Source organism: Sminthopsis crassicaudata, chromosome 2 (assembly GCF_048593235.1).
Source record: "Sminthopsis crassicaudata isolate SCR6 chromosome 2, ASM4859323v1, whole genome shotgun sequence".
NCBI classification, from domain to species: Eukaryota; Metazoa; Chordata; class Mammalia; order Dasyuromorphia; family Dasyuridae; genus Sminthopsis; species Sminthopsis crassicaudata.
The window spans coordinates 398,249,780-398,276,822 of record NC_133618.1 but is presented as its reverse complement, the minus strand read 5'-3'; the positions used below and the strand labels follow the sequence as shown (position 1 = coordinate 398,276,822).

Below are 27,043 nucleotides of genomic sequence, written 5' to 3'. Positions count from 1 at the left end.
TCAAGTTTGTCCAAGCTGAATTTGAAATGCTGCTGGGGCATGGAGACAAATTTTACCCACTTAGATAGATGTGGGTCTAAAGCACAGAGTAAGAAGCAGGGGATGTAGATTCTCAGGTCCTCGATATGGAGGTGATCAATGCGACAGGAGTAGAGATCAGCACAGGAGAAGAATATGGAGGTAACAGAAAAGAAGAGGGGGCAGAGATCCTTGGGGAGCACCCATGTTTAAGAACCTTCGAAAAGGACTGAACTCCATAGAGACAAAAATGGGGAGAAAGGTAAGAGTGCAGTGTGCTGGGAACCAAGGGAGGAGGGGTCATTTAGGTGGGAGGGAGTGGTTAAGTGCTACACCCTTTAGGGAGGTCAAAGACAAGAAGGAATGTAAAAGGCCGTTTGATTCAGTGACTGGGAGGTCACCAACACAAGCCAGATTGCAGAGGGTGGAGAAGAGAGTGGGTGGTTAAGAATGGGAGCCATGCATGTGGACAACTGCTTCAATAAATTTGGCAGTGAAGGGAAGGGGAGAGAAGGGACCTTAGTCAGAGGGAGTGAGGGGCCAAGAGGAGACAGCGTCTGAGTTTCAGGGAGCTTGGAGAATGTTTGTAGGATCTTGGAAAAAGGCCAATGAAAAGATTAAAGATGTCTGAAGAACAATGGATGATTTCTAAGAGACAGCCTGGAGGATGAAGCAGGAGCAGAGGGCCATAGGATTAGCTTTCATAGAAAATAAGCATTATTACTTTTTGGGGGGGGCTGGGGGGGGGAGGAAAGAAGTCAGGGAAAATCAGAAGGGAAGTTCCTATCAGATGGCCTCAATCTTCAGGGAAGTGGGAGGCTAAATCATCTGCTCTAAACGAGGGAGGAGGAATGGAGGTTGGAAGAGAAGATCTGGAACAGTTTCCATGGGGAATGTGATTTAAGATCAGTAATGATCCCTAACAGCATAGATGAGAGGCCATATATGGACCTTTCATCTCAGACTCTTCTGGTCTGGGCTCCAGGCAGCACCATTGCTGGAGACCTTTCTTGCTTAAGCTTACTTCTCTAATTCTACTTTTCCCTTTCCTTCTCCCAGCTGGCATTTGGCTTCCTTCTTCCAGTTCAACTTGTATATAGGGACATTCAACTTCCTAATGCCCTGCTTCCTACAATATCTTCAATGGCTCCTTAAGTGTCTCCTCCTGGCACTTCAGGTTCTTTTTTACACCTTTCTTTCCTCCATTTAAATTCATCTTCTCCTTCTAGTCAGATAAGTTTCTTCCCTGTCCCAGACTTTGGCTCAGGTTGTTTCTTCTGCCTGTGCTTGCTATTAACCCTGATCCTGAACTTCAGCCAAATTGTACTTATCCCTATGAATCCATCTCAATCCCTGCATCTTCTAGGAATTTTCCCTAAACCATTCAGATTGCCATCTTTCCTCCCCCTGAATTTCTATTGCACTGACCATAGAAATCTGGCATATTTGTATGCTTGCTGTCTTATTTCTCCAGCTTTACTGTAAACTCTTGGGAACAAGGACCATATCCAATACATCCCTTTATTGCCCACAATCCAGCACAAGGTTGGGCTTACAGGAAATGCTCAGTGAATGGAATAGCCAGGGCCCAGTCCACTGGAAAACCAAAAAGGTCAAAGATTCCCCTTAGATCCTTCAGCCTCAGGCAAGAGGGCTGGATGACTCAAGTTGCTAGCAAATCAATGGCTGATCTAAACCCCTTCTCCAAACATTTCTGTGGGCTCCCCTGCCCTGTCCTGCAGGTCCAAAAGGAGAGATTCCTTGCTGCAGCATAGGTTTGGGACAGTTTTTTGGGGCCACAGGAAAGTCCAGATGAGGGAATAGAAGTCAGGAATGATGTTTTGTGGGTAACCTGGGCCCAAAGGAGATGGGTGGACAGAGGATGAAAAGCAAATCAAGAGGACAGGGCCTGATTTCGGACCACAGTTAAGACATCCTGTGCCATTTACTCCCAGGAACCCACAGGAACATATCCACACAGCCTCTAGGCTCTGGGACAGTCGTTTCAGACCCACAGTATTATCCTGCTCAAGGGGAAGGGCCTTTGGGGCCCATAATACTGCCCTCAACTGTCCTCTGTCCCAGGGGCCCTGCTCCCCCTCCCTCACATCATGGATTCCTCTTCTTCGATTTCCCGGTCCACTTCAATGGCTGTGTTCTCAAAGCTGGTGACGCCACCATATTTCCTCATGTGGACCATCAGAGGCTTGGGGGACTGGCTACCTGCCAGGGTGGCCACGTACATGCCTGTCCTGTTCTCCTCCAGAGAAGGACCCCAGTCCATGGCCGGTCGGCTGGCTTGCTGGATCCTCTGGGAATAGAAAAAGAAGAACAGAGGTCACTTGACTTCTCCCTCAATGATCCAGATATTGAGGGAGGAGAAATACCTTCTCTTTCCAGAGCCAATTGGGTTCTACTCTGAGATGAGAGCAGAATTCAGGGCTCAGACATCTCTTGCTCTGCTTTTGGAAAACTGATGAAAATATGGATCCCAGCAGTTTCTGGCAAGGACTGTCAGCCACTTACATTTACATCCTTCTTCCCACAGCCAAACCTGAAAACCTTTCCTGCCCCTGAGGACTCTTCCGTCTAGGGGAGATCTAGGGGGGGCCTGATAGGATCTAGTCCAGGTCTCACTTTCCATTCTAGACTCCATTTATGTCCTCCTTTCCAAGGACTGGTATAGTGAATAATGAGCCAAGCAGGAGGAATCCCTCGTGGTGTTCACTCTTTAGAAGGACCTGACCATGCATAATGAGACAGCTTTTTTTGAATGTGGTCAATGTGAGAATTTGTTTTGGTTGAATAAGCATGTTTATTTAAAAAGATTTCATTTTTCTCCCCCCCCCCCCCATGGGGAATGAATGGGAGGGAGAGGAAATAACTTTTTGTTCATTGAAAAGAATAAATTTAAAAAATTTTAAAGCATTCTCATCCTCAGAATCAAATAATAATAACAGTGGGATTTATATAGCATTTTAAGATTGGCAAAGCACCTTAAAAATGTGCTCTCATTTTATCCTCACAATAACTCTGTGACATAGGTTTTTGCTTGTTTTTGAATTTCTTGTCATTTTTTCCCTTTTGGTCTGTTTTTTTTTTTTTTTTTTTTTTTTTTTTTTTTTTTTTGCACAACATGACAAATATGAAAATATGTTTTAAAGATTGCATGTATTTAACCTATGTCAGATTGCTTGTTATCTTGGGGAGGAGGAAGTTAAAGGAAGGAGGGAGAAAAATCCAGAACACAGTCTTTCAAAAAGGAATGTTTAAAACTTATCTTTTTATGTACATAGAAAATAAATTGCTATTTAAAATTTTTAAAAAGAAAAAGAAAACAAAACAAAAAAAGTATCTGCCACCTTGGGGGCCCTACCCCAAGACTCCCTAACCCTGTTTTTTGAATGTAGTAAGTCACTAGCTATACAATCTTTTTTTTTTTTTTTTTTTTTTTTTTTTAATTAAAGCTTTTTATTTACAAAATGTGCACGGGTAATTTTTCAACACTGACCCTTGCAAAAACTTGTGTTCCAAATTTTCCCTTCCTTTCTCCCGTCCCCTCCCTTAGATGGCAGGTAGTCTAATACATGTTAAATATGTTTAAAATATACGATAAATCCAATACATGTATACATACTTATACAGTTATCTTGCTGCATAAGAAAAATTGGATCAAGAAGAAAAAAAAAAAAAAAAAACCTGAAGAAAACAAAATGCATAACTGTATGGATCTTAAATCATTTGGTTCTTTGGGTCTTTTTATCTGTATCTTGAAGGAATCACAGCAAAGTTTCTTTCACTTCCAAAGTTCTGGATTTCTAAAATTTGATTGGGAAAGTGGGTCTTGATTAGAGTTCCCATCATTAATGACGGCAGAATCAGCTTGCTCCCACCAGAGGGCAGCCTATACATACAAAGTTTACCCTTCGGCAAGCATGGAGCTGAAAAGAACTTTGGCTTTATCTGGTTGCCTCTTTTTACTGATGAGGAAACTGAAACCTAGAGCAGACAAAAAACCAAGATCACAAAGTAAATCACTAACAGAGCCTATACTTCTGACTCCTAGATCCAGGAGGCTAGCACCTTTTCTTGATATATCATAGTCTTATTACAAGCTAATAAGGAGAAAGGCAAAAGTTGAAGTAAAAAGAACACTGGAAGCCCAGTATTTCATAAAACTAAGAATAGATTCCAACTGGGAAAAAGACTCCTTCTTAAACAAAAGCTGATGAGAAAACTAGAAAGAATTTTGACAGAAAATGGCCTCAGACTAGTAACTTATACTCTACATCACCATGAGCTCTAAGTGAATAGATGATTTAAGTATAAAAGATCACTTTATGATGAAATTAGAGAGTGGAAAGTGTTCCTATCAAATTCATAGTCAAGGAAAAAAAAGACCAAACAAGGAATGCATAAAAGACAAAAGGAAATTTCAATTTCATAAAATTAAAAAGCTCCCCCCAAATAAACAATGTCAATTATAGGGAATAGGCAAATCACTAGATAAGTAACCCAAAAACAAACAAAAAATCTTGGAAGCAAATATCTCTAATAAAAGTCCATTATACAAGATATATAGAAACAAATATGGCTAAGAACTATTCTCTAATAAATAAGTGGTCAAGGGATAAAGAAAATGCATGGGAAGGATTCTGGGAAGATAGTAGAGTAGATTATTAAATTTCAAGCTTTCCAGATTTTTCCCACAAATAATATAAATTTGCACCTCAGGGCGAATATAGACTGGTGAACAGGAGTCAGTCAGGTATAACCCAAGAAGATCTGAAGACCCCAAACCTGTGTGAAGTGCAAACACCTCTGGGCTAGCTCCTCAGAAATACCAAGTGTGGAGTCCTGGGGCTAACTGCATGTGGCTGAAGACTCAGCAGAAATCACAGAAACTTTCACTTTCACCTCCTGGACTGTTTGTGGAGTTGGGATCTGAGTCCTGGAAGACTTAGTGAATCTCAATTGATTGGGAAAATCAAACCCAGCTGTTTTGCAGGGATTAGGCCTTGGGCAAGAAGGAACTGTGAAGGCAGAGTCAGTGGGGCAGGGACTCTGCTGGTTGTAGCCACTTGCTGACAGGTGGAGCTCTTGATTTGGGGTTCTAGGTTGGAAGGGAGAGCTGAAGGGAAGCTTGAGGCACCGCCCCTCACCCCACAATTAGAAGCGCTTACATAAATATCACTTATTTAAAATACCATAGAAACTTACTATGGAAACAGGGAAGATGGAGGTTCATCTTCAGAGGAAGACACTGAAGTAAAATAAAGCTTCTACCTCAAAGAGTAAAGTGAAATGGTTCCCCACACAGAGAGAATTTATAGAAGAACTCAAAAAAGAATTTAAAAATCAAATGAGGGACACTGAGGAAAAACTAAAATAACTAACTAAATAAAAACCATCCAAGAAAAACAAGAAGATTATGAAAAAAAAGTTAACCAACTAGAAAAGGAGATACAGAGTCTCAAAGATGAAAATAATTCTGAAAATTAGAATTTGGCAAGGGAAACCAGTGAAGCTATGAAAGACCAAGAAATAACAAAACAGATTATAAAGAGTGAAAAAATAGAACAGAATGTGAAACATAAGAAAAATGACAGATCTGGAGAACAGATGAAGAAGAGAAAATATAAGAATAATTGGACTGCCTGAAAGTTGTGACCAAAAAAAGAACTTTGACACTATAATGCAAGAAATAATAATAAAAAAAAATTATCCTGAAGTGATAGACCATGAAGGAAAAATAGAAATAGAAAAAGTCCACTCATCACCATCTTAATGAGTTTTTTTTGTGGAAAACACATAAGAATATTATTGCCAAATTTCAAAACCTCAGGTCAAAAGGAAAATTTTGCAAAAAAAAAAAAAATAAAACCCAGTTCAAATTGGAGCTACAATTGTACAGGATTTATCAACTGCCACAATAAAAGACCACAGGTCCTGGAATCATATCTACCGACAATCAAAACAACAAGGCCTGTGGCCAAAAATATCAAATCCAGCAAAATTATCTATGATATTGAATAAGAAACAATGGCCATTCAACGTGCTTGCAGATTTTAAGAACTTTCTATCTACCAAACCTGCACTTAATAGAAAATTTAACATATAAGAGCCAATATCAAAGATCAGTTTCAAGGAGCTCAACATGGATGAATTATTTACGTGTTTTTTTTTGTTTCTTTTGTTTTTTACACATAGAAAATGTATACCATATGTTTAAGATTGACATCAACAATAGAGTAGCTCAAAGAAAGACTGGGACAGAGTTGAGATAAAAATAGTAATTATGTTGTACAAATGAGGGGCAGAGAATAGGCACAGAGATATTAGAGGGGTAAGGAAGGTTCATAGTTCTGAAAAGCTACCATATTAAGAATGGGTTAGTTGGCAACACTACACATATGCTGCGAAGAGTATAGCATTCTCCAAAATCTATAAAGAAATAAAGGCAAAGGAATGGGTGAACTGGAAGCAAAGGTTGAGGAAAGAAGACAAGAGAGGGATTCATGAGCGGTGGAAGGTTAAGTAATAGCAAGGCTAAGGAGCAGAATTAAAGCAAAGAGTCAGCAGGGATAGGAAAGATATGTCTTTATAGATGGGGAGGGTGAGGTGTGTGTGTATGGGTACGTATATATCTACATATGTAGGCATAAGTATATCCTTTCTTAACTATAGCCTAGAGGTGGTAGGGGGAGAAGAAAGGGAGAAAAGAATAGAGTAAAAAAGGTGTGCGGCAGAGAACAGTTTATAAGTAAGAAAAGATGGACACTCATGAATATAATTTCTTCTAATAACATATATATATATATATATATATATATATATATATATATTTTTTTTTTTTTTTTTTTTTCTTGAACTGGTAATTTGTTCTTATATATTTTGAATCCTCCCTGATATTCTGTTGGGCACATGATAATGTTCTCTTTTGTTTTATTTTGTTTTGTATTTCTTTTCTGTTTTTTTTTTTCTTATTCTATTTTTTAAAAATAAAATAAATTAAAAAAAAAAAGAAAAGAAAAAGAAGAAAACATTCATTGATTTAGAATCCTAGTGATATAATGACTTCCCAGATTAGGTGGTAAATATCATCTGAGTAATCTGAAGACTGGTATTCTGTTGACAGAGTCAAGTCTCCCAGAGGAAATATAGATGGTTACAACATATTTTTTCAAGTTTCAAATTACTAATAAAAGAAATTAAAAATTAAAAAATTCTGAGGTTTCACATCACATTAGTTAAATTGGCAAAGATGACAAAGATGGAAATAGTTAATTTTACATTTTATAGATGAGAAAACTAATATCAAGAATAGTTAAATGGCTTGCTCTGAATCACATAGCTAGTAAACGCCTGAAGCAATATTTGAACTCAGTTCCACCTGTCTCCAAGTGTATCACTTAGTCCATTATTATTAGTCCTAGCACAGAATTACATTATTAGTGGAACTGCAAATTGGAACAATCTTTATCAAAGCAATCAAAGCAATATGAAATTATGGTGGGGGGGCAGAGATAGCTAATGAATTGCTCATATCTCTTGATCTAACAATTTCACTGTGGGTATATGCTCAATGAAGTTTAATGACTGAAAGAAAAGTTCTCTTTATGAGAAAATAATCATGGTTTCTTATAGTAGAAAACTAGAAACAAAATAAATGTACATCAACTGGAAAACAGCTGAACAATTTGTTGTATATGAATGTCATGGACAATATATTATTAAGCCCTAAGATATGACAAATAAGAATTCAGAGAGATGTACAAAAATAGGATTACATAGGATAAAGATTAAGAACTGGAAAGGATTTAAGAGGCACTTTGCCCAACTCTACTATTTTTAAGATGAGTAAGCTGAGGCCCAAAGAGTTTAAATATTCAATCAAGATCACATGTATTATGTGGCACAGTAGGAAGAAGGATTTGTATCAAATATCTCTAAGATCCTTCTCAGCTTTATTATTCTAGAAAACTTGGTTAATTAAGTAGGGAAGAAATTATATGCTCCATGAAAAAGAGGTTGCCTCTCCATCTTCAATGCCTTCCACCTTGGACTTCATCTGAGCCTAAGCTGGGTTCCATCCTTCAGCTAAGTGGCCAAGAAGTGATCTGTCCTATGTCCTTGTCCCTGGTGGGGTTCTAGCCCTTGTATCATTGAGTGCCAGAAGGGGGTTAGCAATGGTTTAGGGCTCAGCTTTTTAAACTGTAGGTTATGACCCCATATGAGATCTCATAACTGAATATGGGGGTCCTGAAATTGTGATTTGTTATCAGTTAATGTTTGAATTGTATACCAATTTTATAGATCTATGTACCCAGAGTCAAATAAAAATGTCTTGGTTGAAAAAGGGTTGCAAGTGGAAAAAGTTTAAGAAGCCTTGGTCTAGGATAACTTTCATAAACATGCCAACATTTCAAATAACTGGGAATTTAACCCCAAAACTTGGAACTCCATCTAATGCTCCTTAGTTACCCTACAATGGGAATGGGAATGGGGTGAGTTCAAGGTCCACCAGATACAGACTCACCTCCCACAGTGTCCCCTCTTCCCTGAGTACAGCAGCTAGCATGCAAGCAGGAATCACTATGCAAGACAGGAGGCCCATCAGGATGCCCAGGAGCTCTGCCCAGTATGGGAACCGGTAAGTGCCATATTCTGAGGGTTGGTATTTCACAATGCTGTATACCAGCAGTGCCTGTGGGGTAGAGACCCAAGCCGTTACCATCCTGGCCCCCAAAATACCCCAGCCCAAACCTGGACCAAACCTGTAGCACTGACCCAATCTAGACCTGTTGTCCAAGTAATTGTAGTATTGGTAAATATATAAGGGTTTGGAAACTGAGAGCTAATTGATTCTGGAAGCATCCCCTCCAACCTCATTCATGGGAAAGGAAGTCCTTACTAGACTATGTGCCTTAAAGATGCATCTATTCTTAGACTGCCCTCTGTGAAGGGAGAAAAGGGACCCAATATAGCTAACACATCTCCCTTTATTCCCAAAGGGCCTGGTCCCTAGTCTCCCAGTTACCATCAGGGTGGCTGGAGACAGGAACATCCAACAGGCCTTAAAATACAGACCAGGTTTGAAGCCCAGCATCATGTGAATGTCCCGACAAAATCTTTGGATACCTAAAAAGAAAAAGGGAAAAGCTGGATGAGGGGAAGGTAGTTCTGGAGGGGTAAAAAAATTCTTTCTGGCCACTTGGTAACATTTTTGAAGGTATCAAACCTCAGCCAAATATACTTTGTTACAAGTAGCAATGGGGGTCAGGTTATAACAGGAATAATGATATACAAAGAAGCAGAGATCCTGATCTTTGTTCTATTGTCAGAAAAATGGCAAATATAAACCAGGGATATCAACAACTAGACAGCTCTTCCTCTAATCAATTGTTCTGGCCTTCTCTTGCTCAAAGTGGGCAGCTGCAGAGTTGGGATTCAAGGAATCAGTTAGTCCACAAATTTTGAGCTCCAAGAGCTCTTTTAGCTCAAACCTCATTTTACCAAAAAAGAAAAAACCTTTAAAAAGGCTTAATGGTGTAAACAATTTGCCTACAATCGCTGTGAAATACATAGCAGATCAGTAGAGAGCTTTGAGCTACCCCCAAAGAGATTTAAATCTAACTAACTGAATTTAATTTCTGGGGTTTCTTTAGGGATTGTTTGAAGATAGTTATTTGTTTTTCAGTTATTTCAGTTTTTCTTTTTGACTATTGCTGATCTCATTTGGGATTTTCTTGTCAAAGATACTGGAGTGGTTTGTCTTTTCCTTTTCCAGCTCATTTTACAGATGAAGAAACTGAGGCAAATAGGGTGACGTAACTTGTCCAAGGTTACACAACTAGTAAGTGTGAGGCTGAATTTGAACTCACTGAGACTTCCTAACTCCTCACTCAATGAATCACTCCTCTGAAGACAATGGGGAAGCTTGAATTTGAGCACCCAAACATTCTGTTTAAATGACAGGGTGGGCTTACCAATAGACAGCAAAAGATCTGGGAGGAGCTAGGACACCCAGCCTGCTTGGTGATTATTTTCATATAATTCATTTTATTTCTTTTGTGTCTATACTTGTGAATAAATAAGTACATAGTTATGCCTTGTTCAAGTGGTCAACTTCATTATATCATGCTGTTATCTGAATTCCACTGAAACTCAGCAAAGGGAGGAAGGTGGAGTTTCCCTGTGGGTGGGGGAACAAGCCCTAAATAAGACTCTAATTAGATAAATGTGCATTTACCACACTCCTTGACTACAGAGACTAGTGTAAAAGGGACAGGTCAGAGTGGGAGAGGCAGTCTGCTTTCTGAGAAGCTTAGACAGCTTACAACCCCCTCAGATTCTCCTTAGCCGAAACATACTGTCTAATTATGGCTGCCAAAGTGAAGGCTCATAGAATTTCCTGGGACCATTGCCTTCCTTTTGCCCTTGATGTTAAGCCCCTTTAAACATGCATCCCCTGTTCTGGCACCATCTAAGTCTTATATTGCCCAGGCTCATATCACTTACATGATTAATTCATTTCAATTCAGTCAACAATTTTTTATTAAGTGTTCTGTGCTATGGGGAGGAAAAAGAAAGTTATAGACAACTCTGTGTGATTAGGATACTCTTTCTTTTCTTCCTCCCTTCCTTCCTTTTTTCTTCCCTCTCTCCTTTCTTTCTTTCCTTTTTCCTTCCTCCCCCTTCCTTCCTTTCTTCTCCCCTCTTTTCTCTTCCTCCCTTCCTTCTTTCTTCCCTCCCACCCTTTTCTTCCTTCTTTCATTCCTTCCTCCCTCTTTCCTTCTTTATTTTTTTTGTTCTTTTGTTTTTGTTCTTTCTTTCCTTCTTCCTTTTTCCTCTCTCTCTCACTCTCTTTTGCTTTTATTGCTTCTGTTTATACTTCTGTTCTATGACTATATTTCAGTACAGTTGTGATGAGTGTGCCTATGTTCTGTCTTCCTAAGTGGATTATAAACTACTTCTAGCCTGTAAGCAGGCTTTTCTTTTTCTTTTTAAAAATTATCTTCTTTCAGAACATAAGATGGTGTGTTAAATATATAACAAATAGTGGCTTAAGCCACAGATTTTGGATGCCCAAACTCAGAACAAGTAGGAAATAGTTATATGCTTTTTAGTCCCCAATCCTTTTCTCTGGACCCTTCTAGTGCCTTATTCACAGAGGGGAATCTTCCCTGAAAGAAAATACTCTGGTGCCCAAAGCAGTCACAGCTCTGAACTCTAGCTCACTGGTCTTCAGGCTGTTTTGGTCAATTGAATTTTTTATGAGTGAGCAAGGGGAATTTGTGTCTCCTAATTCTTGAATGGTCCAGCTTCTCTCCAGCCATCCAACATTATATCCACATCTATTCTGATAATCCTTGCTTTTCCTTTTTGGTTACCATTCATCTCCTAACCTCCTTCAGAAACTGACAAAAGGGTACAAGGAGACTTAAGAATTAAGGAATCCTGGAATCTGCCCTGTCCCAACTCAGGGTCATTCTGTCAGCTTCTTCTTTCTTGGGGGGAGAGTGGTTACATTCCATGGACATTCCTAATGGGGTCTGTCCTGCATTTCATGGAGGATGGGGTCTTTCTTACCATACACCCGGGTGACTGTGAGGCAGGTTGTGATCACTACCACCATGAGTCCAAAGCCAGCACTGTAGTCATCCAGCAGGACCAACCAGTACATGCCTCCCTAGAAAAAAAGCCAACGACCATGAACCTTCTGGGGAGTACTCACCTGAGGAGCCCTCTTCCCTAGAAGATGTAGGGAGGAAGTAGGCAGTCTACAGGAGGGGAGAAATATGGGGTATGTGATAGGTCAAGGAGGGGGGAAATGGGACCCTCTTCTCTTCCAAAGAAGGAAAACGGTTTATAACTGAATGAAACACTGCCCAGTTGTTTGGATCAGGCTATTCCAGGCTCCAGCAAGAGCAGCTAGCTACTAAGATTGCCTCATGTTGAAGGAGATGGAGGGGAAAGGTGTTTGAGGAGAGAAAGTCCCTCCCACTGCCCATTTTATTCCAGAAGCTCACATCTGTGGTGAGAATGAGGCCCATCAGAAACATAGCCACACAGATGGTCCCAGAGAAGATGGCCTTCTTGGGCCGAAGGTAGTAAGGAAATTCATCCGTTAAAGCTGTCACGATGGTTTCTAGAAAGGCAAACTGTAGGAACAGGAGAAGTACAGTATAAAGTGTGTTAGTGAAATATGGGGTAGGGGGAGATCTGCACTTTCTATTCTCCCAGTTCTGCTGCTGAATGTGCTTACCTGACTGTCCAGACCAAGGGTCAGCAGCATGAAAAAGAAGAGAAAAGACCAGAAAGGTGACAGGGGGAGCATCGTCATGGCCTGGGGATAGACCACAAATGCCAGGCCAGGCCCTAGGTGGCAGAAACAGAGAGCAGAAAGTCAATGAGGTCTTTCCTTGCTCCTTAGACAGTTCTTCTCCCTTCCTCACTTGTGCCAGTCTTTTTCCTATTTCCCTGCCCTAACAAAGGAGCATAAAGAAGTTTGGAATCAGAGTGCAAAGGAATGGTGAAGATCATCTAATTTAATCCTTTTTTTTTTTTTTTTTTTTTAACAAAGGAGAAAACTGTGGGCCAGAGGGAAAGCAATGTCCCCAAGATCACATAGGTGGTAAGTAACAGTCCTGAGATTAATATCCAGGTTTTGATGATTCCAAATCCAACCTTCTTTTTTTCTTGACCTGCTGTCTCTCTCACTGGGGTTGGCTAAGACATGAATGAAGTCTTGGGGCATAGGGTAGGTAGAAAGCCAAGTTCTGGGGGCTTGCTCTCCTTATGGAAGACAGCTCATTTTTCTGCTCCATATCACTTTCCTCATCCATCAATAAGAATTTATTAAGCACATACTATGTGCCATAGACTGTGCTAAACACTGGGGGTACAAGGAAAGGCAACAAATAAACAAAATACCAGACCCAGGAGTTCAAGGTATGATGGGAGAGGCAACATGCAAATGATTATATACAAACAAGATGTATACAGGATGAATTAGAGATAATTAAAAGATGGAAAATACTATCATTAAGGTGAATCAGGAAAATGGAGTTTTACACAGGGATTTAAGCTAATTCGAAAAGACTCAGAATGGAAAATGCCTTCTGCATTCAGAAAGAGAACTATGGAGACTGAATGTGGATAGAAGCTTAGTATTTTCACTTTTATTGTTGTTTATTTGCTTGGTTTTTTTCTTGTGGTTTTTTTTTCCCCCTTTGATCTGATTTTTCTTGCACAATATGACAAATATGAAAACACATTTTTAAAAATTGCATGTTTACCCTATATCAGATTGCTTGCTGTCTTAGGAAGGGAGAGAGAAAAATTGGGATATAAAGTTTAACAAAAATGAAAGTTGAAAACTATCTTTACATGTGTTTGAAAAAAATAAAGTATTATTGGAAAAAAATGGGATTTTTATCTAGTACTTGAAGGCAGCCAGGGAAGGTAGGAGATGAAGAGGAGAGACAGAATTGTAGGCATGGAAGCTAGGGGTGGGACAGCCAATGAAAATGTATGAATTTAGGAAATTTATAAAATGGGTTGTCAGAGAACAATACTATGTCCTTCATAGACTGCTCATAGAACTTATGCAATAACTCAAGAGTCTAAAGCTAGCTCTGGGGATTAGACACAAACCTTGGGGACTCACCCAAGTATGTTTGCTAACAGACAGCTCTTTGGCTGAAGGTAGGTTACCCAATCCTATGCTGCTCTAGCCTCTGACAACACTTGAACAGGGTGCAGATACTCTGAATCCCACAGATGCCTGTTCCCTCTTGTTCCCTGCTTTCACAAAGGCAGTCCTGAGCCCTTCCCTCCCCAGTGTCCTCTAGTACTTTCCTATATATATGAAATCTAATCCATTTCCCCAGACTTCAACTCATTTCTTCTTTTGAAGAGCCCATCTGAATATTCACTCTATTGGCTAGCTCAGCAATATCTGCCACAGAATAGAGCACTAGAGTTGGAGTCAGGAATACTGAAGCTGAAATCCCAACACAGATCTTCAATGACGTAGTGCAGGGGATAGAGTACTAGTTAGGAAGATATGAGTTCAAATACAGCCTTTAACAATTGCTAGCTGTATGACTCTGGGAGAATCACTTAATTTTTGTGTGCCTCATTTTCCTTAACTGCAAAATGAGGATGATAATAATAGCACCCATTTTCCAGAGTTGTTGTGAAGATTAAATGAGATATTATTTATAAAGTACTTAGCTCAGTGCTTGAGACGTAGTAGGTGTTTTAGAAATACTTCTTTCCTGACCATGTGATTCTGGAGAAGCTATTCAATTCCTTTGCCTCAAGAATCAAAAAGTTATGAAGGGCACAGTGGATAGAGCACTGGACCTGGGGTCAGAACAATATGGATTCCAATCCAGCCTCAGATACTTACTAGTTGTATGACCTTGGACCTCAAAGGAAAAAAAAAAAAAAACCTAACAACTATGAGCTATTGTTGTTATTATACACCAGATTTAATAATAATAAGTAAGATAAATGACATTCAAAGTAAGCTAGCATTGTCCTTTTGCATACTCTTTTGCTTGCATGGACATAGACCAATACTTCCAAGTTTTCATCACCATTCTACAAGGTAGGTCTCTTACAGCTGGATAGGGTGCTATACATTGGTGACTGGACCAGAAAATTAGACATGTTAATTCTCATCCTAAAAATCCAAGTTCATCTGTAGTTGTTGGAACTGGAGTGACAGATAGCTGGGGTGGGAGTACGATGATGGGCAGAGATTGGAATTATCAGCTTCTTACCAACCACTGTCTCTTTCCTTCATTCTGGAGTCTCTGAAGGTTCCTGGCCTCTGTTTATTGTGTCCCACAGTCTCATCTACTACTTCAGACCTCCTGCAGATCCCATGAACATCATCAGCATTGGGAGGTGAGGGAAAGTGTTAATCTGATAGGAAGCCCTTCTCTCCTGCTGTGTTTGAATCAGTTGTTTTTGTTTTTTTCTTCTCTTGTAGTTAGAGACTATATCAGTCTCTCTCTCTCCTCAGAGAATCTGTCTGGCCTCCCAGAACAGTAGGAAAATTGAAATCATAATAAAATAAAGGGGAGTAAGATATTGAATTGGAAAGAACACAAGCCTGTATATGAAGAGAATTGAGTTCTAGTCTAGCTCTGTTGTTAAGACCCTATGTGGCTTTGGGCAAATTATTTTTGTTCCCTCTGTTTTTATATCAGGACTTGTTATGAGGAACATCTTCCTGAACTAATTTGGTAAGTACAGTTTACAGGAAGCTAAATTGCTCATCATTTAGCACATCAAAAAGAAAGCACCAATTCTGAAGTCAGAAGAGCAGGTTCAAATCCTGCCTTTGAAGCTGACTATTTGTGTGATTTTAGAGAAAACATATCATTTCTCTTTGTGTAAGTATATTTGTTCGTAAAATAATGATTGGATTAGGTGGTCTCTGAGGCTCTTTCCAGTTTTTAATCTAGAATATTATCCCAATAGGCTTCCACTAGCAAGAGGATTGATTTTATTATAGTTCTTAGGCTTGGTCATTGTCTTTTTTTTATTGCTATTGCTTCTCACTGTCCCACCTGGATTAATTTCCACCAACTCCCTGACCTATCTTCATAGATGTCTTTGGAGCTCAGCTTCCAAAAGGAAATGATAAAACAGAAAAATCAAACAAAGCAAAAAACAAACGGCAAGTTTGAAAATCAGAGTGAAAGACCAACTATGCAGGAAAATTATTGGAGTTGGAAATGAAAGCAGCTTTATTCTTGGAAGGGAACAGAGGTAACCAATGAATGTGTGAATGACCTAGGCTGAAAATAATAGATCCAGAGACTGCCAGAGCTAGATGAGACCTCAAAGAAGGCGTTCTTAACTATTTTTGTATCTAACTCTGGTATTCTGGGTGGAATCTATAGATCCCTTCTCAGAATAATATTTTTAAATGCAAAAACTAAAATATGCAGTATTAAGAAGGAAACCAATTAGGTTGAAATAAAGATTTTCTTTATCATTTGAGTTCATAAGCAGCTAGAAATCTATCTCTCAGGTTCAGGATCCCAACTTTAGAAATGACTGAATCTCATTTCCTCATTCTGTATATGGAGAAACTGAGGCCTACAAAAGGGAAGTGATCTGCCCCAAAATGTAGAGTCATGATTCAGATTAAAACTGTGCCTCCATCACAGACTTCTAAAAGGTAGCCCCAACATCTTTTTTCAGAAATGTGGAAGTCTCTAGATATTCTTATTCCCTAAACACACATCCAAGCTTCTCTCTATATTCTCAGATCTTATCTACAGCAACTTCCTCTATGCAACAAGCAAATATTTACCCATTATGTCACCCTCGAGTGCCAAACCCCCACATATACAGTACCTCATGCTTCAATGCCCAACATATTCTTAGGAGCCCATCTATCTACCTGCTTTGGCCACTTGGTCCACAGGGACTCCCAGCTCCTGAGACATGTATCCCAGCACAGAGAAGATGGCAAAACCAGCCAGAATGCTGGTGATTGCATTGCCCAAGGTAACAATGAATGTGTCTCTGAGAAAGGAAGAAGGATAGAGTGGGATAGGGACTACTTGGCATGAGAGGGCATAACATCTCAATCCTATTTTCCCTGATCCTATGAGGGATCAGTTTGTCCACCCTCTGACTCTCCCACCCCCCAAGGAAATGACCCTTTGGAAGAAAAGGCTGCAGGGGACTGACCTGTAGATATTTTGGTGAAAGGTGTTGTAAGAGGCAAAGGTAAGGAGGCCCCCAAAGCCCACCCCCAGAGAATAGAAGATCTGCAAAGCTGCCTCAATCCATACCTGCAGGGGAAGAGTAGAGATGAAAGGAAGAGGGAAAAGAGAGGGGGAAAAGTAGGGCCATGACAAGGGAGTAGGGAGATGACAGTAGGAGGAAAAGGATATATAAGATAAGTGGAAGTAAGGAGAAGAGAAAGAAATTAAAGAACCCAATTGATTAAGGAGAGATAGGGGAAGAAGGGAAAAAGAAAACTGTCCTGGAAAGATCTCCCCCCTCCCTAAAGGATGGCCCTTCAACCTCCTCTTTCCTTCTTTACTGATCATAAAAAATACAGGAATGTTTTTAGTGTTCTAGTTCAGCTGGTTCTCTTAGCTAAAAAAAAGAAAAAGAAATATACTACCCAAGTACATCTTTACTCTTGCCCACTGGGGTACAACTATGAGAGCATCAAAAGATTCATGTACCTGGTCATGGGTATAAGTATACTGAAACACCCAGAGCCCCTCTTTCCTTCCATCCCTGCTCTGATAGCCTTCCCCACAATATGCTGGACTGCTCTTTCCCCAGTTCCATCACATAAATAAATCTGAAGAATAGAGAACAGCCTCTATTTGCTTTTCCTTTCCAGCTCTTCTTCTTCTTCTCCCACCCTCAAACCCCATATTTCAATCGACTTACCTTGGAGGTTAGAAGGTGATCAAACTGGGGTGTGAGATAGAACTGGATTCCTCGCCAGGCACCTTGAAGTGTCAGTCCCCGAATTAGCAGCATGAGAAGGATGAGGTATGGGAAGGTGGCTGTAAAATACACTACCTGTAGAGAGGAGGCAAGGAGCACAGGGAGCCTAGGATGGAGCTGAGGAAGGGGAGCAGCTCTCCATGGTTCTGACTTTCCTTCTTTCTGATCACTCCTTGTCAGCTGTTCTTCCTTTCAGGCCTTAAATGTTGATGTTAGCCCTTTCTTTTCTTTCTCTAATCTCAACCACTCCAATGATCTCCACTATTTATTTCTGTACAGATCATTACTGGATCATAGTTCTAATTCTAGAAAAATCATTAGAGGTCATCTAGTGTAACCTCTTCATTTTACAGATGAGGAAACTGAGGCTCAAGTGTCTTGCCCATAGTGACACAAATAGCAAGGATCAAAGGCAAGATTCGAACTCCAGTATTTCAGGATCTTCCTGATTCCGAGTTTAGCAACCTGAAAAGGAAGGGGTTGATGGAACCAGGATCCAAAATTTCAGAGAAGTGGATGGTGTCTGGGAGCAGAATAGGAATAGATTAGGATGAGATCCCCAGGCTCAGGAACTTATCCTTTTGGGATTGGCAATTTTAATCCTTCCTCAGACATTAACTAGCTATATGACATTTGGTGATAATAATTATAACAATAGTAATAATTTAGGATTTATTTAGCACTTTAAATTTTGCAAAGCACTTTTCATGTTATTTTGTTTGAATAACCTCTGTGTACCTCAGTTTTCTCATCTGTTAAATAAGGATATTGGACTCTATGACCTTTTAGTCACTTCCAGCCCCAAATCTATAATCCTAAGAACCCTTCCCCCTCAGTGCCTCATAAGTGTTATGTGGATTTTCCAAAAGAGCTTTAGGTGTAGCAGCTCCTTTTATGGTAGCAAAGAATTGGAAAATGAGTAGATGCCTATCAATTGGGGAATGGCTGAACAAGTTGTGGTATATGAAGATAATGGAATATTATTATTCTATAATCAATAATGAACAAGCTGATTTTAGAAAGATCTGGAAAGATTTACATGAACTGATGCTGAGTGAAACAAGCAGAACAAGGAATACATTGTATACAATAATAGCAAAAATGTGTGATGATCAGTTATGAAAGACTTGGTTCTCAGTGTTTGAGTAATCCGAAGCAATCCCAATAAACTTTGGACAGAAAATGCCATCTGCATCCAGAAAAAGAATTGAAACAGTGTAAATTAACCCATGCTATGCTTACTTTTTCTTTTTTTTTTTTTTTTTTGATCTCTCCAATGTTTTTTTTTCTTTTGCTCTGATTTTTCTCTCCTAATATAATTCATAAAGCAATGTGTATTAAAAATAAATAAATTTACTAGAAAAAAAAAGAGATTTGGGTAAGCTAAGGAGGAGGGCAGCTAAATAGTGCAGTGGATAGAACATAAAGGCATCTTCCTGAGTTCAAATCTAGCCTCAGCCATTTACTAGTTATGTGATTCTAGGCCAGTAATTTAACCATTTTCCTCAGTTCTTCTTCTGTAAAATGAGCTGGAAGAGAATGAAAAGACTCACTAGTATCTTTTCCAGAAAAATCCCAAATGGAGTTATGAAGACTTAGACATGTCTGTGCAATAATAACAAAGTGAAAGAAAGACTTGTGTGTACTTCTCAGGGTTAGGGAAAACAGAAGCTTCCAGAGCCCCCAAATATCACCATTACATATAATTCTGGGGCATATAATGTTAGAAACTGAGGAGAAAAAAATTTTCAAGCTAGGCTAGGATTGACTCATAGCCATGCTATGGTTAAAATGTTGGACTTTAGAGTCAGGAAGACTTGAATTCTTCTTCAGACCCTTTGCTGGATCATCTTAGGCAAGTAATTTAACTTCTCTTGGCCCCAATTTTCTTCATTTGTAAAATGAGTATAATAGTAGCACCTACCTCACAAAGTCATTATAAGCATCAAGCATAAGTAAAATGCTTTATAAATATTAAAGCATCATATGTATCATTATTGTCACTTTATTCATAATCATTGTCATCATCTTCCTCTCTAGATTTTTTCTGGGCTTTGGAAAAAGGAAGAAGTATGTTCTGGTGGTAATTTTAAATCTGTCTTTCCTAAAGTATTTCTTCATGTTTCCCTATTGGATATTGAGATCTCTGGAAACAAAGATCAAGTGTTTTTTTTTTTTTTTTTTAATTTCAGCATCTCTATCATAAAGCCTTGCACATAGTAGTTTTTTTCCCAGGGATCTCAAACTAGTTAAAGGAGAGGACTGGCTGGAGAAAGGTAGGAACTCAAGGTCTCACAGCTTCCTCCCCCCCAACTTGAGCTAGTCTCCCAGAGTCTCACCTTGCCAGAGGATTTTACTCCCTTGAGGATGCAGAGGAAGACGATGACCCATGAGAGTAAGAGGCAGAGACAGAGTTTCCATTGAATCTCACCTGGATCTCCGATGCCTGTACTCCCTTGGATGTGAAGAACATATCGGCTAGGGCAAAAGAAAGGAGCCTGAGTGTCTAGGAACAGAGTAACCATACCAATTCAAACCCACCAAGCCTTACATCCAGGATCCCAGATACCTCAAGCCTTCCTTCAGCATCTATGTCTACCATCCACTGGGACAGAAATAATTTAAAATACCTGAGTAAAGGGAAACCTTTTCCTTCTTCCTACATCTGAGAAATCAGATTGATGGAGAATTAGTTTTATTTAAGAAGCCAGATTCTATTTATTTATTTGTTTATTTGTCCATTTATTTATTTATAGCTTACTGTGTGAGCTATAAATCATTTATTTCAATGGGCCTTGTTTTTTGAATAAAAAATTCCAATTTATGTAGTACTTTATATTCACAAAGCATTTTCTGTACTTTATCCCTTACAATTGGCAGACACATAAATATTACTATTCCCATAAAACAGATGAGGAGACTGAGGTAAGGAGAAATTAAGGAACTAAGAGAATCTCAACCTTGAAAATTATCTCACTTAAACTGCCCCTAAACAAGATTCCTTTTACAGCATCCCCCAATATGCAGCTTTAACTTATAAACCTCCAGAGAAGAGGGCTTTTTTTTTTTTTTTTAACCTTACTTTTTTACTTTACTTCTCAAGGCAGCCCATTCCTCTTAGGAATAGCTCTAATTGTTAGGGCATTTTTTCCTTATGTAGTGCCAAAATCCATGTTTTTCTAACTTTTCCAAAGTTGGTTAAGTCTAATCTCTTTTTCCTTGAAAATCCTTAAAAATACTTGAGATAGCTATTGTGACATGAGCATTCTTCCCCATCAACACACTGTCTCCAGTCTTCTTATCTTGCAAAATATTGCTAGGGAGCCAGTAAGTCTATTAGTCCAAAAATTTAAACAAAGATTTCCTGTTTTCAAAATCATTGGTCTTTCTATTTTTTTTTTTTTTTTTTTTTGGACCAGACCTATGATCTTATTGATAATGGAGACTCACTCTTGCAGTTTATGGTATTAGAAAGTTGCCAGGGGCATTAAAAGGTTGGATAACTTGACAAGTCATCCCATCAATATATATTAGAAGAGGGCTTGAGTCTTCCACATGGCACTCAGCCTTTCTCACTGTCTCCATATATAGCTCAGTTTCTTAAACTATGGTTCCCTACATGGGATGATAGGGTCTCAAACTGAATATAGGTGGGGGTCACAAAATTATGATTTATTAGAGTAAAAGTTTGACTTGTATATCTATTTTATATATTTATATGCCCAAGGTTGCATAAAAATTTATTGGGTGAAAAGGGATGAGTGAAAAAAAGTTTAAGAAGCATTATAGAAATTCTATAGCCTTTCTATGTTTGTTCAGAGGTATAAAAATAATGATTTTTAGAGGACTTTAATACAAGAGTTCTAGCACCATGGGAAAGTTGGAGGATCATATTGAGTGAAAGGATTGGTCTACATATGAATTCCTAAGGCCCCTTTCTATCTCTAGGAGGCTCTGGCTCCAGAGCTTCTCCAAAATTTCCAACGCATCCCTATGCAAAGTCTTTTAGAGTGAGGCTACAGTGTCCACTGGGACTCTTGTCTACCAAATACCATAACCCAGGGTCCAAGGCAAGCTGTGCTAAGCATGAGGACCTCCCTCCTAAATCCCTCCCTCCCCCAACCTCTGGCCAGTTGGCCTGACCTCCAGTACTCCTCGCTGGGGCTGACGGTGTTAGAGAGGTTGAGGGGCATCGTGCTATTGGCTTCTCTCATTGCATGGTGGTCCAGGCAGAGGTCTGTGTTCCACCAGTTACCACAGTGCTGCCAGGGCAGGTGGCTGGTTAGGGAGGCGAAGAGGTAGAACAAGACGTAGGCGATGATCATGTTGTAATAGATGGCCACCAGGGAGACGATGATGAGCATGGCCACACCAACACCTGCAGAGCCCATACAAGGGGAGCAGTGGAGGCAACCTTACTTCTGCCTCTTCAGCTCTCCTGCTTCCTTGCCAGGCCATCTGAGATGGGCCCCATCACTCAGAGAAACCCTCACCATTCCCACCCAAGATCCATGGCAACATGGCAAGGAGCACTGAATTTGAAGATTTAAGATTCGGGTTCAAAACCTGTCCCTCCTCCTCAGTGGCTATGTGCTATTGGGCAAGATAATAAAGATAGCTAGTATTTATACAGCACTTTTTATAAACATTTTTATTTCTATGATAACTCTGGGAGGTAAGTGCTGTTATTATCCCCATTTTATAAATGAGGAAACTGAGGCAGAGAGAGGTCAAGTAAATTGCCCAGTGTTAGCTAGAGTTCAATTCAAGTCTTCTTGATTATGAGTCCAGCTCCCTATGTACTGTGGCACCCAGCTGCTCCAGACTTCAGTTTCCTTAAATGAGGGGATTGGACTAGATGTTTGAGAACTGTTCCAAATCTGAAGCTATTATCTTGAAGTCTCTTGTGAACCTTGACTTTTCCCTTTATAGAAAATAGCCATGAAGTTGTGATAGAGACTATTTCAAGAGTCTGGAGCCCACTGGCTAATGTTGCAGGCAAGCATTCACTAGCTCCCTTTCAGTTCGAAGTTCCACTGTGTAAGGAGAAATGCAGGAAGGCCAAAATGGTTGCCCTGTGGAGTAAATAAGGGGACCTTACCTTTGAAAAGAGGGCTAATCTTCCAGACAGCAAGTGGACCCAAGCTAGAGAACTGGCCCAGAGAGAGCTCCAGGAAGAAGAGGGGAATACCACAGATGGTCAGCATGATGAAATAGGGCACGAGAAAGGCACCTGGAAATACAAGACAGGGAAAGGCAGGGAGCCCAGCTGGGGAGCCTCAGGAGAATCTTACTCTGCACACACAGCTAAGAAATGAAGAAGTTATGTGTTCTCTCTGCCTTTTTCTCCCTTCCTCTCTTTTTTCTTCTCCCCTTTTCCTTCTCTTTCCTTCCTTTTCTTTCTCTCTCTGTCTCACTGTCTGTCTTTGTGTCTTTCTTTCTTGTCTGTTTGTCTATATCCCCTGCCCACCCCTCACCTCTCCAACTTCATAGGTCACTCTCTGTCTCTCTGCCTCTCTCTCTCTCTCTTTATCTCTGTCTGTCTGTCACCTCATACCCCCAACCTGGTAGGTCACTCTCTGTCTCTCTGCCTCCTTGAATCTGACTCTGGCTATCTCTCTTTATCTCTGTCTGTCTGTCACCACACACCCCTCCACCTGGTAGGTCACTCTCTGTCTCCTTGTCTCTGTTTTTCTTTGGCTCTCTGTCTCTTTCTCCATCTGTCTCTGTCCATCTGTCTGTCTCTTTCCCTCTCTCTTTTTGATCTCTATCTCCCTGCCTTTGTTTCTATCTCTGTCACTCTCCCTCCTCTTCTTCCTCACTTTGTCTTTTTCCTCCCTCTACTCTCCTTTTCCTCTTTTCTTCACCCACTCTATTTCTCTTTGTGACTTTCAACAAGTCACTTCTATCTAGACCTATTTCTTTTTCTATAAAATGAGCAAGGTGGACTTGATGGTTTCAGAGCACAGAAATCTCTTTTCTGTTTGAAGATCCCTCCCAGCTCTGATAGTCTATGTTTCAAAGTCTAACCCACCTCCATGCCTCTTTTTTGCCAGTGGATATCAATAAGGTATCCTTGGAGCACTTTAATTCAAACAAACAATCCAGACTTAAATTAAGAAGCCTGAGCTCAAATCCAAGCCTGTCTATTTACTAGCTATGGGGCCCTCAGCAATTTAAGTTCTCTGAGAGTTGGTTTCCCGATGGTAAAATGATGGTCAAATTGTATTTCTTTCTTCACAGGATTATCATAAACTTTAAGCATTGTAAACTCTAAACACTATAGAAATGTAAGCTATTACTATTGGATTGGACTCATGATTTCATCAGGAGAGGGAATTCCCAAAGAGGAAAATCCCTTCTATCAAATCAGATCAGCACCATTGTAATACAACAATTTACAATCTTAAGAGAATTGTTGTTGCTGCTGATGCTGTTGGTGGTGGTCCTGATATTTATTGTTGCTATCTGACTCTTCATGATCCCATTCGGGGTTTTCTTAGCAAAGATACCAGAATGACTAGCTATTTATTTCTCCAGCAGCTGGGTGGCAAATGAATAGAATATGGGACTTGGAGTGAGGAAGACTCATTTTCCTAAATCCAGTTTTGATCTCAGATACTTACTTTGTGATTCTAGACAAGTCACTTAATCCTGTTTGACTTAGTTCGTCATCTGCAAAATGAGCTGGATAATAAAATGGCAAACCCACTTTCTTTGCCCAAAAAATGAGGTTTTCATGGCGTTTCTTCATGACCCCATTTCTAGGCAAACAGGGTGAAGTGACTTGCCTGACTAGGGTAACACAGCTAGCAAGTATCTGAGAATGGATTTGAATTCAGGTCTTCCTGACTCTAGGTTGGTCTACTGCTCCACCTAGCTGCCCAGAGAATTGGTGGAGCCACTGAAAGATTAAGATAAAGATATCTGAGTTTAAGTACTCTGCCCAGGGCCATCCAGATAAAATGTGCCGAAGGTAAGACCTGAACTCCAGTTCAGAGGCCAGTTTATTGTCCACACACTATCATGATGCTTCTCCATCATCACTCCAGCCAAGATAAAGCCAAGCACAGCAGTGCTGAAAAGATAATCTCTTTTACTTGAGATTAAGAAGGTTAAAAATCATTTTAAGGCTGGAATTAGGAAGACATGAGTTTCTCAGATACTTATAGTTAGTTGATCCTGAGCAAGTCATTTTACTTCTCTCTGCCTCAGTTTCCACAACTATTAAAATGGGAATAATAATAATAATACAAGAGTGGTTGTGAGAAACAATGAAATAATAATTGTAAAGTGCTTAGCACAGTGCCTGGCACATAATAAGTACATTATAAATGCTTGTTTTCTTTCCTTCCAGCCTTGCCTCTACGTACAATGTGTTCTAGCCACACTGGATCTCCATCTATATCTTGTCCTTCTGGCTTCTCTGGAATTAGTCACACAGCTCCCTACACTTAGCCTTTCTCTTCCATTATTATCTATGATATTTTCCTCTTCTCTCTCTCTCCCTCCTCCTTTTCCCCCCAAAAAAAAATCAACTCAAATTCCAGCTGCCCAAGAAGCCTTCTCTGAGCCTACCAGTCAGAAACTATATTTTTTCCCTCCTTAGTGCTCACCCACATTTTTGCTTTGTACTTTTAACCTTACATTATGGTTCTTTTCCTATCCTATGTTCCTACTAGATACCAATTTTATTCCTTTCTGTATCTTCCCCAGCATCAGGGATAGATCTTTGCACTGAATAAGGTTTAAAGCGCATTTCACATAAAGGAGAGAAATGCTTCTCACAGTACAAAGTCAGCTGTTTATCCTTCAAGCTGCAGGTGGGAGAGGCTTAGACCCTAGGTGGGCTTAACCTTCTCCCCCATAAATCCCAGTGGGAAGCCAGGCAGGAAGTCAAGGTCCAGGAAGAGGCTGGCCTGAGCTGTCTCAGAAAAGTTAAGTGATGAGCTAGTGGGGAGAGTGGAAGGTTTTTAAGGGGGCAGGGCTTAATTTTCTTCTGATTCCTTGTATCCCCAGCACCTAGCACAGGGTCTGGAACAAAGTCAGTGTTTGATAAATTATTGTTGAACTGAATTGTATCTTCAGGGTATTATTGTTGCACAGAAGAGTCATAGCATGTTAAAGGTAGAACTCACATTTTATAAACATAAAACACTGACCATGCAGATCTATACTTTCAAGCCTCTGGGTATTCTAGTTAGAAAGAGTTAGGCAAACAGTACCTGTCCCAGACAAATAAATACTACAAATAAGCAATTCAGTGGATAAGAGGAATTCCAAAAATCTGTGTTCAATCTTGACTCAGACATATAGACATATATATATATATATATATATATATATATATATATATATATATATATATATATATATATATATATATATATATATATATGTCTAATCCTGGGTAAGAACTTCTAGGTTTTTTCCATTTGCAAAATGGGATTACTAATAGTAGCTACCTTGCAAAGCTGTTGTGAGTTTGAGTTAACACATGTATAGGGCTGTACTAAACAACTGCTAGTTAATGTTACTAAATGTAAGATGATTTGAGAAGGAAGAGTTTTTCAGTCACAGATACCAAAATCTTGAATTGTTCTCCCTTGCCTCATTTAGAGAGAATGAAGGAGAAAAAAAAATCAAGGCAGAGAAAGAGAAAGGGGGAGGGGAGAAAATATTTTACTGCCTCCATATACTTTGAGAGACAGAGATACAAAGAGAAAAACAGAGCGACAAACAGAAAGAGACAAAGCCTGAGAAAAAAACAGAGACAGAGAGAGACACACAGAGAAAAACAGACATAAAGGAGGAAGGGAAGGAGAGAGGGAGAATGTGGGTGAGAGAAACAGAGACAAAGGAGAGAGAGAGAGAGAGAGAGAGAGAGAGAGAGAGGGATTGAGATACAGAGATAGATTGAGGGAGATAGACAGGCAGGCAGGCACTGAGGAATACAAGCAAGAAAGTCCCTGCCCTCAAGAGCTTACATTCTAATGGAAGAACACAACACATAAAAGGGATCCACATGGGCTACTATGTCAGTATGACCTCACTCTAAGGAAAAAACGGATCAAAGGATCCCCTACCTCCTCCGTTGGTGTAAGCACGATAAGGAAAGCGCCAGACATTTCCTAGGCCTACACAATAGCCAATGCAGGAGAGGAGGAAGTCCAGTTTCCCTGTCCAATTTCCACGATCTGCAGTGAAGTCTATTTCCAGGTCTCCATCACCCTGATCGCTAGGGGTCATCAGTAGATCTGGGGTCACAGGCTGCCAGCAAGAAAGACCATAAGGATGAAGGAGAGGAAGAAGAAATCTGAAGGACAGAGGTCAGGCCTAACCTCACTCCATTCCCACCCCAACACTGTAGGAAGGACAGCCTTACTACTTTTACTACACTAAATGGTCCAAGGCAAATTGACAATTTATTAAGTATTCATTATGAATCAGACATTGTAATAACTGCTAGAGAAAGGTAGACAGTCCCTGCCTTCATAGAGCTCACAATCTAATGGAGGAT

General features: G+C 39.8%; 1 protein-coding gene across 2 annotated transcripts in view; it reads right to left on the bottom strand.

Annotated features, from left to right (window-relative positions):
* Positions 1-758: 758 nt before the first annotated feature.
* The window catches only part of SLC6A7 (solute carrier family 6 member 7), a 31,946-nt gene continuing 5,661 nt past the window's right edge, over positions 759-27,043 (bottom strand). The window contains exons 2-14 of one of the 2 annotated variants that reach the window (XM_074291773.1): positions 26,610-26,793; positions 22,625-22,756; positions 21,667-21,901; positions 19,863-20,001; positions 17,464-17,598; positions 16,744-16,847; positions 16,451-16,575; positions 12,287-12,399; positions 12,051-12,182; positions 11,611-11,710; positions 9,059-9,159; positions 8,558-8,725; positions 759-2,329 (exon numbers count right to left, since the gene is read on the bottom strand). In XM_074291773.1, coding sequence (XP_074147874.1) covers positions 2,123-2,329; positions 8,558-8,725; positions 9,059-9,159; positions 11,611-11,710; positions 12,051-12,182; positions 12,287-12,399; positions 16,451-16,575; positions 16,744-16,847; positions 17,464-17,598; positions 19,863-20,001; positions 21,667-21,901; positions 22,625-22,756; positions 26,610-26,793 — 1,875 coding nt within the window. In that variant the 3' untranslated portion in view covers positions 759-2,122. Of the gene's footprint in view, positions 2,330-8,557; positions 8,726-9,058; positions 9,160-11,610; positions 11,711-12,050; positions 12,183-12,286; positions 12,400-16,450; positions 16,576-16,743; positions 16,848-17,463; positions 17,599-19,862; positions 20,002-21,666; positions 21,902-22,624; positions 22,757-26,609; positions 26,794-27,043 lie in introns of those variants that run through there. The other variant, XM_074291774.1, reaches the window with a different exon arrangement.